The 19,475-nt window shown below is 39.0% G+C and overlaps 1 protein-coding gene across 1 annotated transcript in view; it reads right to left on the minus strand.

The window, feature by feature from the left end:
- Positions 1 to 19,475, minus strand: part of FOCAD (focadhesin) — a 354,257-nt gene that overhangs the window by 323,716 nt on the left and 11,066 nt on the right. Inside the window, exon 4 of the mRNA XM_006864465.1 lies at positions 3,285 to 3,389. Coding sequence (XP_006864527.1) covers positions 3,285 to 3,389 — 105 coding nt within the window. The remainder of the gene's footprint in view (positions 1 to 3,284; positions 3,390 to 19,475) is intronic.

The raw sequence follows: 19,475 nt of genomic DNA on the forward strand, positions 1-19,475 counted from the left end.
TGTTGAATGTAACTGATGATCTGACTGGATGATCAGAGCTCAACCGGAAGAAGATAGAAGAGGAAAAAAAGAGTAATCTGTTACAATTTGATGAACTTGACTTACACCTATGGATGCAGTAGCTCAAAAGAGGGAACAAATCCTTACAGCAAGGATCATTGCCACCCCCTCCATGCACAGAGTAGACAGGGATGGGCAACTTGGACATTGACACCCAAAATGGGGTACTACAAAGGTAAGAATTGACTGGCTTACAAGCTTTCAAGAGGGAACCTAGATCCAGAGGGCCTGGAGGAAGGTAGAATCTCCAGTGAGTAATATCCAATCTTTCTAGGCAGGGCTGATGAAATGAAATGCGGATGGGTCTCTTGTGATACAATAGTGAATAATTGTTATCAAGACTGCTTGTGAGGGTGGGAAATGTAAAGGTAGATGTTTTGTAGCAAGGAGGGGAATTATTAACTTTTCAGTCTAGGAGCGGAAGTCCCTGGGACCATCAAGGGAGAAGAGTGGAGCGCGGGACCCTATCCAGAGAAGCAGTGATGGCTGAGATGGAGGCAGAGACGATGACATGGAGAGATGGAACAGCTGGGGACTTTAGACAGAGAGAGTGAAGGGCTGTGTGCTGATGACCAGGATGCAAGCTTGTAGTGTATACCCTTTGGTTGGTTGATGATGCATGGAGGGGATTTTAACCATGGCAGTGAAACAATAGATGATAGGATGAATGTAAAACTAATGTTCTCCCATGTAAACTATCATATAATTCACAATAAAACATTAAAAAAACCCAAAAACTGATGATCTGGTCTGTAGACCTTCACTTAATTCCAAAGTTTTTTAAAAGTCAAACAAAGGAAGAAAAACCCTATGGGTCACAACAGTCTGATCTGAAACCCGTCATGGGTGGTGCAGGACCAGGCAGCATCTTGTTTTGCCAACATGGGGACAGGGAGGAGCTAAAAACAACAATCGTGCTACAGACACAGAGACTGTCTAGGAAGGAGGACTTGGTTAAGCAATATGAACTTTATTAGTTACAGAATCATCTCATGTTTCTCAGAGTATGGTCAATAGACCACCTGCATGTGAAGCCCTTGTTAAAATGCAGATTCCTAGGCCATGTTGCAGACATAAGTATCACAAAGGGATAAGCTCCTTTAGCACTGAAAACCAGTCTCAGTTTCTGAGAGCTTCTCCTCCCCTCCTGCTCCTACAGTCACCCACTGTCTGACCTTGAGGAGCACTGATATGTGTTGATCGGAGTTCTGGTGTGCTCCTGCAAGATAATGCTCTGGACCACAAGGGCGGCGGTTCAAATCCACCAGCCATTCTCGGAAACTTGATGGCACTAAACTACAACAATATGGGTTGAAGGCTAAGGAGCCATGGAGTTATTTCGTTGCACAGAATGATGAAGTTCAAATCTCTTACATTGTCACTCTTGTAGCCACACTTAGCTTGTTCTCTTTTGGACTATCTTTCCTTTATTTAGAACTGCTCTTTGGTCCTGCTCCTAGTCTCTCTATTGTCCATGGTTCATATGTAAAGATGAACTTGGTGCCTTGATGTTTAAGAACACACAGACGTTTTACCTCCCAAATGTGGAACAGAGGCAGGGAACCACTCAAGACACCCTCAGGTCTACCCAAAGGAGTTCTTTGTAGCTTTCTGTGACACTATCAAGCTCCCATGGGCTAAAGTAATATGTCTCAAGTGTGATACACAAATGACCTATATCCGTTAACACTGAGCAGCTGGATAAACATGTTGACTCTGCGTCTCACACAAAACTCAGTAAATAAATAAGAATCTCTTGGCAAGTGAGCTTGGGAAGCTGTACTGGTAACAAGCTCCCCAGGTGACTTTTACACACAGGATGCTTGAGAGCCACTGAGCTCTAGGTTCAACAACCACAACAAAAAATACTCTCTACAGAACTGCTGGAAGTCCACAGGGACCAAGGGACTCAATTGGTTAACATTCTGAGTTCTCACATCTTCCTCTCTTCACTCCCATATGGGCAGAGTTTATGTAATTCAGAATTGATCCACTGAAAGTGACCATATATTCTATATTGTTATTATCCAAGTCAATCAGACATTATTAAAAAATGAAATAAGAAATATTTAAACACAAACTATATACTGGAAGAGTCTTTTATAACAAAAACAGAGACTAGCTTCATGCCCTGAAAGCTTACAACTATGGCCCGTACCAATTCCATTTTAAATCAATGTGCCAGCACAACCAGGGAACACCTCTCAGTGGAGTTCTAAGTTTCTAATATCCTTTCTATGCTTTCATACACAGCTCATCCGTTGCCTCTCCAAAGCTGGATGATACTGTTAACCATTACGTGGCAAACAGGCTCTAAAACAGTGTGACAGTTTATGCCTGACTCAAGTCATCATAGCTCTCTTGAGGGGATTCTGCTCTTCAGGCTCACCTGTTGTCTTCCTGCCATCCACAATCCCCCCTTGAAGGAAGTTAAGGCTCTTACACACTCGATTACACTTTACTGATTTACAGTGCCAAACAGTCATTCACATAAGGGCTCTCCATAAACATTACTGGATTATGCCAACTCAGGTGATTGATTCTGGACCTCTTAATACGCCACCTATCCAGGGACAAATTCCACATACCTGACTGATTTCAGCTCCTCAAACTAGACTCCCTCTACCCACACCTAGCACCTACTGTCTGTTGAAAATAAGACTTCAGTTAGAAGGACCTACTACAGAAAAATAGGTTATAAATAGGAAAACAGGTAAAACATTATGGTGAAGGTCTACCACTTGTACACAGGGAGAATAATTCACATGAAAGTGAGAACAAACCAGCTTCCCTGCATGATAGAAAATGTCTTTTGACCTCCTTCCAAACCAATCTAGCTGCCGTAGAATTGATCCTGGCTCATGATGACCCATGTGTGTCAGTCTAACTGTGCTTGGAAATCATCCAAACCAGTGCTACTTCAACTTGAATGTATCTATGAGTCACTTGGAGAATCATTCTAAAAATGTCATTTCTGATTCAGACAGTCTGGGGTGGGGCCTGAAACATGCATTCCTATTCCTAACAAGTCCAATGCTGAAGCTGCTGGTAGCACGGATTTTCAGAGTGCGGTGAGGGGACCAAATGCATCACATGTTGGGACATGCAGAACCATAGACCCACCCAAGACCTAAGGAAAGAGAATCTTCATTTCAACAAGATCCTCAGGTGATTAGTATGCAAATTTGCAAAAAAAAAAAAAAAAGGGCAGGAGAAAGGCTTACCTAATAGTATATATATCCTGAATATTCTTCTCCCCATCCTGTGCTTCCTTAAAAGCTTGCATTTGTAATAATTTCACAATGGTTTTTATCAAGCCATGGGTATTCCTGTAAAGAAATATAGCAAGGTGTTAAATATTATAGATGTAGAGTGAATAATCAGTTGCTTAATCCTACCATTTAAAAAGAATTGACATTTGTCACCTACACTGAACAGTAGCTACCCACATCTCCCCAGCTCACTTATTAGCACAGCAAGGAAGAGATCTACATGCAAACTTTCTCTATCCAACACAGTTAAAGAAGTGGAGATGAGGAATCAAACCACCAACCTATTACCTCCCTCCATATTCTTGAGAGACAACCATTATGAAAAACCCAAACCACACATTACGCCACATAATTGCAGGCAGTGACCACATCAGTTACCAATACTGACTTATCACATCCTTCATTTATAAATACTAGAGGTGTTATGAAAAATAACCAAACATAAGAAATGAATCAGCTGCTCAAAAAAGTTAGTGAGGGGACCAAACAAATAAGTTCCATTGTAAAAAGAGTCCTTATCTGTAAAGTCTATGGTTGCTACTTGGAAACCCTATACAGGGTCGCTATGAGTCAGAAATTACTCCGTGGCACTTAACAACCACAATCTTGTTAGGGTGCCTTCAAAAAACAATGTCCAATCAATGACTTCTGAGGGGATCTGCTGAGTCAATTAAGTTCAAGGCTAAAAGGTCAGCTCAGAAGGTTATGATGACTGTTTTTAGGACTCCAAAGGGATACTGTTGATAGTGTTTCTCAAAAGATACGGAACAATCATGGGGACTAATCAAAAAATTGAAAACTGCATTGGAGAGAAAAAGTCCAGGAAAGTTTCAATGAGGAATTATTTTCCATCACAACAACGCATCTGCTCATTCATCAAGCTTAGCAAGGAATGTGCTATGATCATTTTGTTGGAAAACTTATTCCATCTACCCTACAGTCCTGATCTTGCCCCTTCAGACTATTTTTTCCCAAAAAAACTCAACGAACATTTAAAAAGAATATGATTTGGGTCCTTCAAGGATAGCGAAACTGCAGTTTTGAAGTAGTATAAATTGAACTAAACAGAATAATTAGGGGAAAAGTTAGAGAGATAGAAACACCACCTTTGGAAATTTATAGATATAGACAAAGGCTATGCAGAGAAAAAATAGATTACTACTTTGATATTTTTTTGAATCAAGTTTCTATGATTTTGTGGCAATACTTTTTTACTTATGCAAGTATATAAAAAATAATTTCCTACTCTTTAGAAAGGATTTCCCTGGGAACTAGAAATCTTTTAAATAAAAGAAGGTTAGTTGTATAATGGAAACAGCGCAATTATTCTTAAATCACAGTTGTGAAGTAGTGGGTTACGCACTGGGCTGCTAACCACAAGGTCAGCAGTTTGAGTCCACTAGGCACGCTACAGGAGAGAGATGAGGCTTTCTGCTGCAGTACAAGATTTAAAGTCTCAGAAACCCTATGTAGAGTTGCTATGCAATGGGACCAACCAGTCAGATCTGACTATTTACTGAGCATATATTATGAGCTAGGATTCCTCGCGTGGCTTTGTGGGTTAATGCGCTGGACTGCAAAATTAGTCTGAACCGCAAGATCGGTGGTTCACGCTCACCAGCTGATCCTCGGAAACCCTATTTAGGGTCACTATGGGTCGGAACTAACTCAATGGCACTTAACAACAACATTATGAGCTAAGTACTTTAAATATGAGTAGTCATTTACTTTTCAAGATATAATACATTATAAAGTACTGTTTATTTTATTCTTGGGCTAGAACAAGAATCGGACTTAACTAGAAATCATTTGGGGCCTTTACATGAGCTATTATAAGTGCAGCTTCTGTGGCATTTATGGCTTGCCAACAGACAAGTTTGGTCATATAGTAGATCTCTGCTATCTAATCCAGTAGCCAATAGTCACATGTGGCCACTGAGCACTAGTAATGTGGCTACCAATCCCTAAGAAGTGGTAAAGTATAAAATATACACTAGATTTAAAAGGCTTAAGACATACAAAAGAATGCAAACTATCATATATAATTTTTTATATTGACTACATATTGAAATAATACTTTTCATATATAGTGAGCTAAATAAAATATATTATTAAAATTAATTTCACCTGTTTCTTTTATGTTTTTTAATGTGGCTACAATATTTTGAATCCCATATGTGGTTCATATTTGTGGCTGGCGTTCTATTTCTGTTACACAGCACTACTGTAGACATGCATGTGGTTTTAGTTCCTGAGTGAATTCTATGATGAGCATTGAGGTTTCTCTGATTGATAAAGCACTCAATACTGTATTTAGAACCGTAAGTTTTCTCTTTCATACAAATCCTCTTACGACCATGACGTTTAGACTCATGGATCAATCTTGTGACATATATCATATGTATATATTTTCTCTCCGGTTTGGACCCTCGGCTTACCAGAGGTCTCAGCACTGCGGGAAGACTTTCCCACCAGCTCTCTTTGCCTGTGTGTATTCTCTAACAGACGTCAAGTTGAGCTTTAGCTTTTCTCACATTGACACTGTGTCAACTGCATTTTACTCTACTTTGACCAGCAAGGTGGCAAGTTAAGGCCACGATGACTGACTAAACTAGAAATAACAGTAGCTCTCCTGAGAAAGTCCCATTCCCCACCCCTAGATATGGATCCTGAAGAAAATCAGAGCTGTGACAGGAAGAGACAAGCAGCCATTATTCCTGCTTGGAATAACACATGGAAACAATCGAAGTGTTCATCAACAAGTGAATGGGTAAAAAAAACTGCGGTGCATACAAACAATGGGATACTTACTACTCAGTGATAAAAAACAGCACTGAATACACAAAATACCTCACAACATGGATAAATCTGGAGGACATTATGCTACGTGAACTAAGTGAATCATAAACAGAAAAATAGCTCCTAGTATGGTTCTGTAGGATCAGCACTGAACTTTTAACCACTAGGTCAGCTGTTTAAACCCACCAGCTGCTCCTCGGAAATCCTATAAAGGGTCGATGTAAGTAGGAACTGACTTGATAGCACTTAACAACAACAACAAAGGACAAATGTTGTATGAGATGATTATCTTTAAAATCAAGAATAGGTTTACACACAAAATGAAATGCTCTTTGATGGTTGCCAAGAATGGGAAGGGGAGGGAAGGAAAATCACTAACTAGATATTTGTTTATCATTAAGTGCTATTGAGAGACAGTTCTGACTGATAGCGACTCCGTATAGGGTTTTCCAGGAGAAACTGGTGGGTTTGAACCACCAACCCTGCAGCTAGCAGTACAGCACTACACCCAGGCTGTGTAAAGTACATACAAGCTAATAATGGAGAAGGAAAGGCAATACGCAGTATGAAGAAAGTCAGCACAATGTGACCAAGACAACAGAAGAAATGAGAGGCACACGATTAAATGGCAAATGACAAGTCTTGGTGTGGCGCTACAGGACAAGCACTGGACTGCTAACCACAGGTTAGTGGTTTAAGCTCATCAGTTGCTCCTCAGAAACCCTGTACAGGGTCACTATGAGTCAGCACCAATTTGACAGCACTTAACAAGAGTAAATATAAGGAACGTTGGGGTCACAGTAAGTTAGTTGTTGGCTGCTAACTGAAAGGTCGGCAGTTTGAACCCACTATTCACTCTGTGGGAGAAAGATGAGGTAATTGTCCTTAAAGAAACGGCCACAGAATCCTTACAGAAGAGTTCTACTCTGTCCTACAAAGTCACTATGAGTCAGTGGTTGGGTTGTTGTTGTGTCTGTTTGTGTAACAGCAATAATTTGTGAATGGACACACAAGTAAATATGTATGCTAAACAGGTGAAAGAAGTCACGTGGCAGTACACCCACAAACACATGTAGGTATGTTTATGGCTATTTCTACATACAAATTTGTATGTGAAATGGCTACATTTATATATATGTATATTTACACATATGGTGTTGTTGTTTAGCGCCATCAAGCATACATAAATTGACCACTTGCCTGTCAGTTTGTCGTATTATGGCTTGTGTGTTGCTATGATGCTGGAAGCTCTGCCAATGGATTTTAAATACCAGCAGGATACACCCATGGAAGACAGGTTTTAGCAAAGCTTCCAGACTAAAACAGACTAGGAAGAAGGAGAGGCAGACTACTTCTCGAATATTCAGTCATTGAAAACTTTACAAATAGCAGTGGAACACTGTCAGACAGCATCAGAATACTGAATATTGAAACATTATGAATAGCACCAAAATACTGTCAGATAAAGTATCAGAAGATAAACCCCTCAAGTTGTAGAAGAGCAGCCTCCTCAAAGTAGAGTTGACTGTGATGACACAAATGGAATGAAGTTTTCTTCATTTGCTGATGGGTCACAACTCAAAATGAGGAGAAACAGTTGTAAACATCCATTAATAATCAGAACATGGAATGTATAAAATAGGAATCTAGGAAAATTGGAAGCTGTCAAAAAATTAAATGGGATACAAAAAAGATGATCTCGTAGGCCTTAGTAAGCTGAAATGTACTGGTATTAGCTCTTTTGAAGCAGACCATTGTGTGGTTTACTATGACAGGAATGACAAGTTGAAGAGGGATGGTGTCACTCTCACCATCAAAAAGAGCATTTCAAGATCTGTCCTGAAGTACAACACTGTCTGTGATAGGATAATATCCATATGCCTACAAGGAAGATCAGCTAAAACCACAATTATTCAAATTTACACACCAACCACTAAAGCCAGTGATGATGAAATTGTAGAATTCTACCAACTTCTTCAGCCTGAAATTGATCAAACATGTATTCAAGATGCATTGAAAATTACTGGTGATTGGAATGCAAAGGTTAGAAACAAGGAGGAAGGATCAGTAGTTGGAAGAGATGATCTTCATCTTGTCTAGATGGGTCTGGTAAAAAGAGATGGGGATAAGATTCTTAAGACTCATAGTGAGTAATTGTTATCATGATTAATTGCGACTGTCACAATTGTAAAGGTAGAAGTTTTGTAACAAAAACGGAGGAGTAGTTAATCATACAGTCCAGGAACAGAGGACCCTAGGACCACCAAGGAAGAAGAGCACAAGCAGACTGCAAGACCTTATCCAGAGAAGCAGCAACACCAGAGATGGAAGCAGAGATGGGGACGTGGAGAGAGGAAGCAGCTGAGAACTATAGACTCATGGGAAGAGAGGAACTGAGAACTGGTGGCCAGGTGGAAGGCTTGCAGAGTGTGCCCTTTGGTGGTGTAATTTATTATATATGCTTGAGTGTTAAAAAAAAAAAAGAGCTAAAATGAATAGAGAGAAATACTGTTAACTGATGTTACATGATGGGGATTATAATCATGGTAATGAAACCAGGTGTATCATTTGTTGAATATAAAACTGATGATCTCACCTGTAAACTTTCACTCAACTCACAATTAAAACTTTAAATAACAAAAAAAAAGATGATCTTGATGATAGAAACTATGCTGGAGATTGCATGATAGAAAATAGTAAGACCAAGGACTTCTTCATTGCAAATACCTTTTCAAACAACATATAAGATGACTATATACATAAACCTCACCAGGTGGAGTACACAGAAATCAAACTGTTAACATCTGTGGAAAGAGACAGTGGAGAAGATCCATGGTGGCTGGTGGTTACGTGCCGTGGAGTTGGTTCTAATTCATAGCAACCCTATACAGGGTTTCTGAGGCTGTAAATCTTTACGGGAGCAGAACACCTCATATTTCTCCTGCGGAACAGCTGACCTTGCGGTTTGCAGACCGATTTGTCACCACTACCAGAGCTCCTTGAAGAAGATCCATAGCATCAGCCAAAACAAGGCCCAGGGCAAACTGTGGAACAGACCATCAGTTGCTCATATACAAGGTCAGAGTTAAGGTGAAGAAAATTAAAGCAGGTTCATGAAAGCCAATATATGACCTTGAACATATCCTGCTTGAATTTAGAGATCATCTCAGGAAAAGATTTGATGCTTTAGACACTAACAACTGAAAACCACAAGAGCTGTAGGATGACATCATACAACAAGAAAGTAAAAGGTCATTAAGAAGACAAGAAAGAAGGAAAAGACCAAAATGGATGTCAGAAGAGACCCTGAAACTTCTTCTCCAGCTTAGAGATGCTACAGTAAATGGAAGAATAGAGGAGGTAAAAGAAGTAAACAGAAAGTTTAAAAGAGCAGCTCAAGAAGGCAAAGTCAAGTATTTTAATGAACTGTACAAAGACCTGGAATTAAAAAAAAAAAAAAAAAAAAAGGGAGGACCATGTCAAACTGAAATAAGGAAAAATTCAAACGCCAATTTACAATGTGGAAGGCTTCTACGGACAAAATTTTGAAGCAGAAAGCATCAAAAAAAGAGTCACTGTACCAAAAAGAAATGATCGATTTTCAACCATTTCAAGAGGTAGCATGTGATCAAGAGTCAATGGTACTGAAGGAAAAAGTCAAGGTACACTGAAGACAATGACAAAGAACAAGGTTCTGAGAACTGATGGAATTGAAATCTTTCAACAAACTGATGTGGCACTATAGGCACTCACTCATTTATTCCAAGAAATCTGGAAGTCTTAGCTAAACTGACTGGAAGAAATCCATATCTGTGCCCATTCCAATGAGAGGTGACCCAACAGAATGCGAAAATCACTGGACAATATCATTAATATCACATGCAAGTAAAATTTTGCTAAAGATAACCCCAAAACATCTGAAACAGTACATTGACACAGAACTGCCAGAGGTTCTAGCCAGATTCAGATAAAAAAAACATGGAATGAGGGATATCATTGCTGCCATCAGATGAACATTGGCTGAAAGTAGAGAATACCAGAAAGATGTTTACTTGTGCTTTATTGACTATGAAAAGTCTTTTGACTGTATGGATCACGATAAGCTATTGTTAACATTGTGAAGAATGGGTATTCCAGAACACTTCATTGTACTCATGAGGAACCTGTTCACAAACCAAGAGACAGTCGTTCAAACATAACAAGGGGACACTGAATGGTTTAAAATCAAGAAAGGTGTGCACCAAGGTTGTATTTTTATAGTGGAGTAGGGTGTCCTGTGGGCATTTATCAGCAGTCCTAAAAAAGCTTTGTATTATTGACCAGGAGGGAGAGGCCTTCCTTTGAGCACAATGGAGGAGGGGCTGTCCAGACTGGAACAAAGGTGCCTCAAGCATTTCTGAGTTCTATATGGTTATTGCAATAAATTTTTGAACCCAGCTGAGTGGCAAGGGCTGTTGGAGTTAGTTATTATTAGTGTCATCTTTTTTTTTTTTTTTGCAACTTCCGACAAGAAAGGAATCAACAAAGCCAAGATCCTGATTTTGACCTTATACTTATCAAACAGTGAGAAAATTAATATTTTTTAAGGCCACCCACTGGTACTATTTCTGTTATAACAGCATTAGAAAGCAAAGCTAGTTTCCATCACATCTTTTCCCCATTAGTTCCACAAATCCTATATCCACTTAGCAAAGGTACAAGCCACATACCAGACAGATAGCCACAGTCTTCTAATTCAGACTTTTTATTACCAAAAGGCCTTTGGTAATGATCAGATAGAACATATCCCTTCTTGGATAGGTGCCAGGAAAAGCTGAATTTACTTAAGTAACCCTCTAAGGGAAAGCAAAAGGAATGTTAGTCCTGAGCCACAGGCATAGTGTTGAGAGACAATGCAAATAGAACTCTCAATTTTCACTGGGCATCAGATCCAAGACCCAGATCTTATCATGAGAGAGAGAGTGTGTGGGTGAATAATAATGTGAAAGTTCCCAAAATAAAAACAGAAAAGAAAAATGTTGGTCAGGCTGTGCAAAATATACTAATAAAAACTAGCCATATAAGCTGCTTTACACTAAGTAAATATGGCACAATTACTATTATGCAGGAGATGAATCTGTGTTAAGTTTCCTTGGTGTCAGGTTCATTTGATTTCAACACTAAGTATTACTTACATATGTTCCGTCTCCTTTTGAAAGACTTGAAATGATACTTGGTTATTTGCTTTCAAAATATTCCAAATAAGAAGTACTTTCTAGTACTCAGACTTTTTTGGCATTGGATGGGAATAACCTGGATTTGTACTGAGAATAATAATAACAAGAGCTACTCAAAAGTGGGACATCCCTGGCTATCATGGGAATAAATAGGAAGCATGTGACCAGCTAGAAAAGAATAAGGAGCCCTGGTAGCGTAGTGGATTACAAACTGGACTACTAACCACAAAGTCCGTGGTTCGAATCTACCAGATGCTCCACAGAAAAAAGATGAGGCTTTCTGCTCCCACAGATTTACAGTCTCTGAAACACTATACAGCAGAGGTGGGGAACGTCTGGCCCATGAACTCATTTGGTCTGGCCCTGCCAAAGAAACCACAGTTCCAGCCATCACATTGTTGTTGTTAAGTGCCGTCAAGTCGATTCCAACCAATAGAGATCATGTATAGGGTTTCCAAGGAGCAGCTGGTGAGCTTGAACCACCATCCTTGCATTTCAAACAACTTTGCAGTCTGATGCCATTAGCCCACAGCGCCACATGAGTTAATTAAATGTTTGACCAAATATAATAGGCTATTTTTCATGTATTTATTAAATAGCATATCTTATTTTAAGGTTTTTCTACCACAAAATAACAACTTTGATGTACAAATATTTCTGATTCCAAAATTAATCCTGTCAGTGGCTTTTATTCACCTTATAGCTCCAATCTTTTGTTTGAAGCCTAGCTTACTTAATTTAAATTTCAAAAGTAATCATGTCTGTAGGTGGGTGGCAGGTCTGAGAGCACCTTATGAACCATATTAGATCATCAATGTAAGAGGAGAGCTGTTGCTGCTGTTTTTGTAATGTGCCATGGAGTCAACTCCGATTCAAATGATCCTATAGAGGGAGTTCTAGGAGTGGCTGGTGGGTTTGAATTGCCAGCTTTGTGATTAGCAGTCCAGTGCTTATTCCACAGTTTCATACCAGGACTACAAATGGGGAGAGTAGGATTCATTTAGTCATGCTAGAGTTAACCAATGATTGATTTTGTATTCTCCCTCTTCTTTTCGTTATCAACTAACAGGTTAATTTTTAAGCTGATAATTTGTATGGCCCACAAATGATATTATAAATTTTGACAGAAAAAAAGCCTCCCCACCCATGCTATCCATGGTCACTATGAGTCGGAACTGGCTTGTTAGCACACAGCCATCACCATCACCAAGAAAGGAATAGTAATCAACAGCAAACATATAGTCCACTAGAAAGGATTTCAGATCCCTGAAGAGGACACTTGTTCAGCCTTAAGCACAATAAGTAACAAGCAAGTAAGAGATTATGACACGCTAGATTAGAATTCTGGGGTGGCACAAATGATTAATACTCTCAGTTATCAACTGACAGTTTGGAGTTTCTAGTTCACACAGAGGCACCTGAGAGAAAAGCCTGGCAACCTACTTCCAAAAATACCGTGTGAAGCACAGTTGTACTCTCCCACTCATGGAGAACCATGAGTGGGAAGTGAGTCAACAGCAACAGGTGGCTTGTTTTACTGCATTAGAATGCTGTGACTGCGGTTGTTGTTAGTGCCATCGAGTCACTTCCAACTCATAGCAACCCTGTGTGGGATTTCCGAGGGGCAGCTGCTGGTTTGAATTGCTGGCCTTGTAGTTGGCAGTCCAGTGCTTACCCTACAGTGCCACACCATTAAATTAGTGATCAAATCATTTTGTAAACTCATTTAAAAACTATTATGAGAAAAGAAACAGAGGCAAATACATACAAGGAGCAATAAAAACTACTTTAGAGTCTTATGTTTACTTTTTTTTTAATCTTAAAAACAAAAAAGATCTCAGAGATGCAGAATGACTGAGATTTTGCTTAAGAGAGTTCTGTATGCTCATTCATCTTCTAAGTACCAGAAACAACCTGATTACATTTGAAGAATTTTTTCATTATGAAAGTAACATGTTTCAGTAGTTACTTTTCTTAAATCACCTAGAGACATCTTGGAATAAACACATCATTCTTACAATGAAAGATTCTGTGACAAAGATGTCAACATGATATAGCTAACATAAATAAAAAATAAAAATAGAACAGACCAAAAGCAAAGCTGAGACGACAGGGAGGAGAAGGAAAAGCAGACAAGTGGAAATGAGAAACCCAGGGCGGAAGTTGGGGGAGTGCTGGTACATTGTAGGGACTGCACTCAATATCATGGAACAATCTGTGTATGAACTAGTAAATGGAAAATGAATTTGCTGTGTAGATTCTCAGCTAACGCACAGTAAACTGTGTTTTGTTTTGTTTTTAAAAAGGGAGTCAGAATGTCCTAAATAAGAAAAGTGTTATGAGCTGCAAATTCAGAGACATTCTCAGATTTCAAAGAGAGGTCGAGGGCTGAGAGGGGGGGAAAGACCAACATCTGGAAATAAATTAAAAGACTTATGAAGAATATTTAAAAAGATCAGATTAAGAAACAAGGGTGATCAGGTGACTCTGTCAGTCTCAGGTAAGGGCCAACTGAGCCCTGGCATCATACAGATACAAGCACTCATGAATACTCCGCTCTGACTGCCGCAGATTAACACAACTGCCTTCAGCCCATCGGGACTGGCTTACTTTAATCATGAATGAAACTTCAAAAAGCGGTTCTTCCTTGGTTCTTCTACTCCTCCCAAATAAAATAAAGTGGAAGAAGCTAAATAGTACAGAGAAACTTCCATAATATGACAAGAGATGAAAACATCTCCTGGGTTTCTAGCCATTTCGTACATAGCAAAATAATCATGCTTCCTAAGGGACAGGATTTATTTAAAAAGAGAGAGAGAGAAGACCCTGAGAGATTTTAAAAAAAAAATTCATTTAATTATCCTAAATCATAACTCCAGTTAAGTCTCAAACTCACACTTAGCCACTGGACCTTCAACCATGATCAAAGACTCAGCCAGTCTTACAGCTTCCATCAGAATTAGGAATCTTTAATATTCTAGCAGATGTTCATAAAAAGTAGATTGTCATATAGATTTTAGGAATCGCAGAAAACTGCACTTAATTTTCCACATGTACCAAACCCACCAACTGGATGTCCCTTACCTATTTGGAAGCAAAATAGGCATACAAAGCAAGCACTACCCGGGTTCTTCTACAGTGGTTTTTAATGACAGTTGGAAAGCAGTTGAGCTGAAATTAAAGGCTGTCATGACACCTCAATATCAAAAACCCAATACCTGGTTTCACAAGAGAGTAAAGTTGTTATTCACAATCCTGTTACTAAGCAACTGTAACAATGGCTGTATGAGCTTTCTAGAAGCTAATGCAGTTAAGGGGGAAAATCTAATGAAATAAAAATAGGAAGCTTCTTGCTTTTGTCAACTTTACCTTAGGATAAACTCAGTAAATTTTTTTTTTTTTTAAATCTAAACTCAAAACAAGCTAAAGGACTAGAAAAGTACACTGTACCATATACCATTCTCTTTCACTTAAATTTTCATTAAGTTCTTCCAAATCCACATGCGATTGGGGATAATAATTAATAATGTCCTTGCCTTTACTCTCCCTAGGGAAAACTTCTCCCTCCCCACCCCCCAAACCAACTTACTGATCAAAAGAACATTTTCAAGCCCTTAAATTCATTTCTTTGTTTACAGAAGCTATAAAACCTAGCTTGCAATTGTTTCATGTTGCCTCAGCTTTGAACCAAGAACACTTAGACATGAAAATACTGTATTCCTTTGAAGGGAACAGTCTCTCCAGCAGAGCCAGACATTTTCCCAGCCACTCCCTTAAGTTTAGGCAATCAGAGTTTTGTAAACGTCAAGTCTTTTTTCAAAGAGAGACTACACTTTGTAGCAGACTCTAGAGGAATGTTTCTCAAATTGTGGGCTGGATTTTAAAGAGGAAGAGGGTCACCCTGGGTCCTGGTGTGGTGTTGTAGAATAAGAATTGGACCACAAGGTCAGTTTGAAGCACAAAGTCTGTGGTTCAAACTCACTAGCCACTCCTCAGAAAACCTCTGCAGGGTTGTTATGCATCAGAACTGACTCAATGGCACTTAACCACAACAGCAGAGGGTAGGAGGGGATCTAACATGATGCCTGGGAATTTTATGGACTAGACCTGCAAAGGACTAAGCAGCAGGTTGCAAGGCTGGGAGATGTGATCTTTTCCTTCATCTTTCTCTCCAGCACTGAACATCTCCTGCAAGGCTGAGACCTCGTGAAGCTAGTCTCCTGAGCTCTGTTCTGTAGTGGGCTACTGCTCACAACCAATGTGTTCATTCCCTCTCTCTCTTTCTCTCTACCTTTCTGCCTCTCTTTCAGTTTCTGAAGGTTGTTAGGTTAATAGGTAGGCAGGATAAAAAGATAACATTTCAGAAGTATATCTTTAAATCAGTAATCATCATGTAGCTTTTGTTCCCAGGATTCCAATAAACTCCTATTTTAAAAAGAAAAATAGAGAAACATAAGTACTAGCAATTGAAAACCCAGAGTATCTCAGCCAAGAAGCATACAAAAAAGACAAAGTCATTCCTGCTTTTAGATCTTGAAGCTGGAGATGGTTTTCTGCCTTAGAAGATTCCTTCCACAGTATTGGAGAAGTCTGTCTGGGTCTTCTGTTTTTAATTAGCTTCTTTCTTTGATTCTCATTTTCCTTTTCTCTTTTAAATAAACAAAACAGAAAGAGTGCAAAGTATAGTCTTTATTATCACTACAAACCACAAAGTTTTGCTACTTGAAAAAAAGTAAATCAAGAAAATTCTGTTTTCTGACACATGGATAATTATTACCATGCCGGTAACAATAATGAAAACTCAGAACTTATATAGCACATTTTATGATCAAACTGATTCAAAAATTAAATCAGTTAGCTTCAGGCTCTACTCAGTTTTCATTACTCTGTGTCTAATAAAGTAGACAACAAGAACATTCTCAAACAGGAAACATCACAAAACTTTTTTCCTGGATCCTTTTGTTGTTAAAATTCTCATATTTGTTTATGGTAAAATTCAAGGCTTTGGCCCATGTCTTGGTCACATTTTCAAAGAACGTTGAAGATTAATAGTCACTCATATGCATCAAATTCTTCATTGAAGCACTGTTTGTAATTTAAAAGATTAAAAACAATAGGTAACTGGTAAATCATGGCAAGTCCATATAATGGTATATTATGTAGCTACAAAAAATTAGAAAACTCTCTGTATATTTAATGGAAAGATCAAGATAATTTTTTAACTAAAAAATGCAAAATAAACTGGGACCTCTGGCTGTGTAGGATAAGCACTGGACTGCAAACCACAAGGTTGGTGGTTTGAGCCCGCCAGACACTCCATGGGATAAAGAAGAGCCTTTCTGCTCCCACAAAGATTTACAGCCTCGGAAACCCTCTGCAGGGTAGCTATGAGCCGGAACCAACTTAACAGCACTTAATAACAACAATGAACAACAGGCAATTATGTCTACTTTAAGAAAGAAAAATTACAAACATAAATTTTATTACATATACACAGAATATCTTTAGATAAAAATAAGACCTGGTAGTATTTTTGCCTCTGAACAGAAAAATTGAGAAATAAGGAAATGAGAAAAACTTTGCCTTACACGAGCTCTTGAATTTTATAGCATATGAATATATTATCTATTCAGAAAAAATAAATGTTAATTAAAAAACTATGATCTCTGATAAATTATAACATATATAGAAGGAGCTCTGGTAGCGTAGTGGTTACGAATCGGGCTGCGAACCTTAAGGTCAGCGGTTCGAAACTACCAGCCGCTCCGCGGGAGAAAGATGAGGCTTTCTACTCCCATAAAGATTTACACCCTCGGAAACCCTGTACAGGGTCGCTATGGGTCGGAACCGACTCGACGGCACTTAACAACAACAACAACATAGATAACACAGTAGTGATGATGGATTTATACTGATGTGTGAGTGATATCCCACACCAATATGATTTCCTAAGATGATCTTCTGGAATTAAGGTTAAAACCTAGCTTGCTCTACCCTCCACCACCACCCACTGCTGTCGGACTGACTCCAGCTCACAGCAACCCTATAGGACAGGGCAGAACTGCCCTAGATGGCTGCCAAGGATACAAATCTTTATGGAAGCAGATTGTCACATCTTTCTCTCAGGGAGCAGCGGCTGGTTCAGAACACCAACTTTCCACTTAGTTAAATCAAGTGCTTAAGCACTGAGCCATCCGGGATCTTTATCCTATTCTAACCAACACTTAATAGAAGACATTATCCTTAGCTCCTGATGTTCTAACTTTTTAATACAAGTAGGCAGATTATACAATAAAAGTAGATTTTATGATTGTAGACTTGTAGCCATTTGAAAAGGATTTACACCAAAATAAACTAAATCCACTGTTACAGAGTCCGCTCTGGCTCCTAGAGAGCCTACAGGACAGAATACAAGTGCTCCATGGAGTTTCCAAGGCTAAAAATATTGTGGAAGCAGACTGTCTCATCTTCTTTCTCATAGAGTGGTTGGTGACTTCAAACTACCAACCACTCAGGTGGCAGCCCAATGCTTAATCCCACTGAAACACAAGGGCTCCTGAAAACTATTTAGGGGAGAACAATACAATTATTTGCATTTCATAAATAAAAAGAGGTGGTGATGTAGGATAAGCACTGGACTGCGAACAACAAAATTAGCTGTTCAAACCCATCACGAGCTCCTAGGAAACCCTGTACAGGGGCACTAAGAGTTGGAACCAACTCACTGGCACTTAACAACAACTTAGCAAGGCAAAGAAATTATAGTTACCTTCTTAAGGACAAGTAAGTGAAAACAAGAAACACAAAAGACTAGACTTTTAAAAAGCCTCCCCCAAACTAATTTTTGTATGGTTACACTATAGCTTCTATAATTATGAATGTGCGTATATATAGAAAGAAAATAAATTAGTACTTTTAGCTATGATCAAACCCTTACTCATTAGAAATATCTGATCACCTACTAAGTATAAGACAGTGTACTATATATAAAAACATAAGTAAATGAAAATCACACTGTGAAAAAGTAACCCCGCTGAGAAGAGAAAGGCTGTCTGGGCAGGAAAGGTGACATCTGAGCTGAATCTTAAAGGTTGACATGGATGATGTTAGGAAAAAAGAGGAGCCCCTGAAGAGGCAGAGGATGAGCAAAGGCTCCAGAAGAGTGGACGGTTGCATATGGTGAAAGACAGGAACCCCAACTTGAATAGTAGGTTGGATCTAGTCTGGGAAGAGATTATATACCAAGCTAAATAGTTTGGACTTTATAACTATTTTGTTGTTGGTAAGTACTGTCAAATCAGTTCTGACCCATAGCTACTCTGTACAGGGTTTCTGAGGAGTGAATGGTGAGCTTGAACTGCCAACCTTGTGGTTCAAATCGGTTTTGCAGTCCAGTGCATTAGCCCACAGCGCCACACCAGGACTCCCCTTGACACTATAGATAGCAGAATATATAGAAAAAATGAGGAAGGACCCAAAAAGATGCAAAGAGATAATCTGAGAGAACAGAATAAGATTTATGAAGAAAGGCTAAAGAGCTAGAGGTCAGTGAGCCTAATAGACTTCAAACACAGGAAGGCATCTTATACAGATGAACAGTTATGCTATATTCTGTCTCTACAGAAGGCAGGAAAGAAGATTAAGTATTCAACTCTGGTGATAATTCAATAAAGATAACAAAAAACATTGGAAAGAGCAAGTAGTTCTACCAGAAATGAGGAGGGAGAATAGATGGAACTGGGAGTGGAGGTAGGGTGAAGCCCAAATGGTTTACAGTAGGCAAAACCGACCACTTATAAATCAAGGTCTTATTTGTTAAGCACGAAGCAGCACCTTCTTTTCACGGAGCACGTTATGAGACGCACCCACTTCCATGGGAGGATTCTGTCTGGTCCAATTTGACTATTGCAGAATGGAGTAGATCCTTTTGTCCCTTGTGATCCCATTACCCTTAGACTGGATGGACTAAGTATCATCATACCAAATAAATCCAAAGAACAAAATATTATTAACTTGGAATAATCAGAGAAAAGACAAAATACTTTTAAAGAAATTAATGCTAGTATTTTATCATATATCTACAAACACCAAGGGTTGGCCAAGTATTACCAATGAACTGTACATATGC

This window comes from Chrysochloris asiatica, unplaced genomic scaffold (assembly GCF_000296735.1).
Source record: "Chrysochloris asiatica unplaced genomic scaffold, ChrAsi1.0 scaffold00065, whole genome shotgun sequence".
Lineage (NCBI taxonomy): Eukaryota > Metazoa > Chordata > Mammalia > Afrosoricida > Chrysochloridae > Chrysochloris > Chrysochloris asiatica.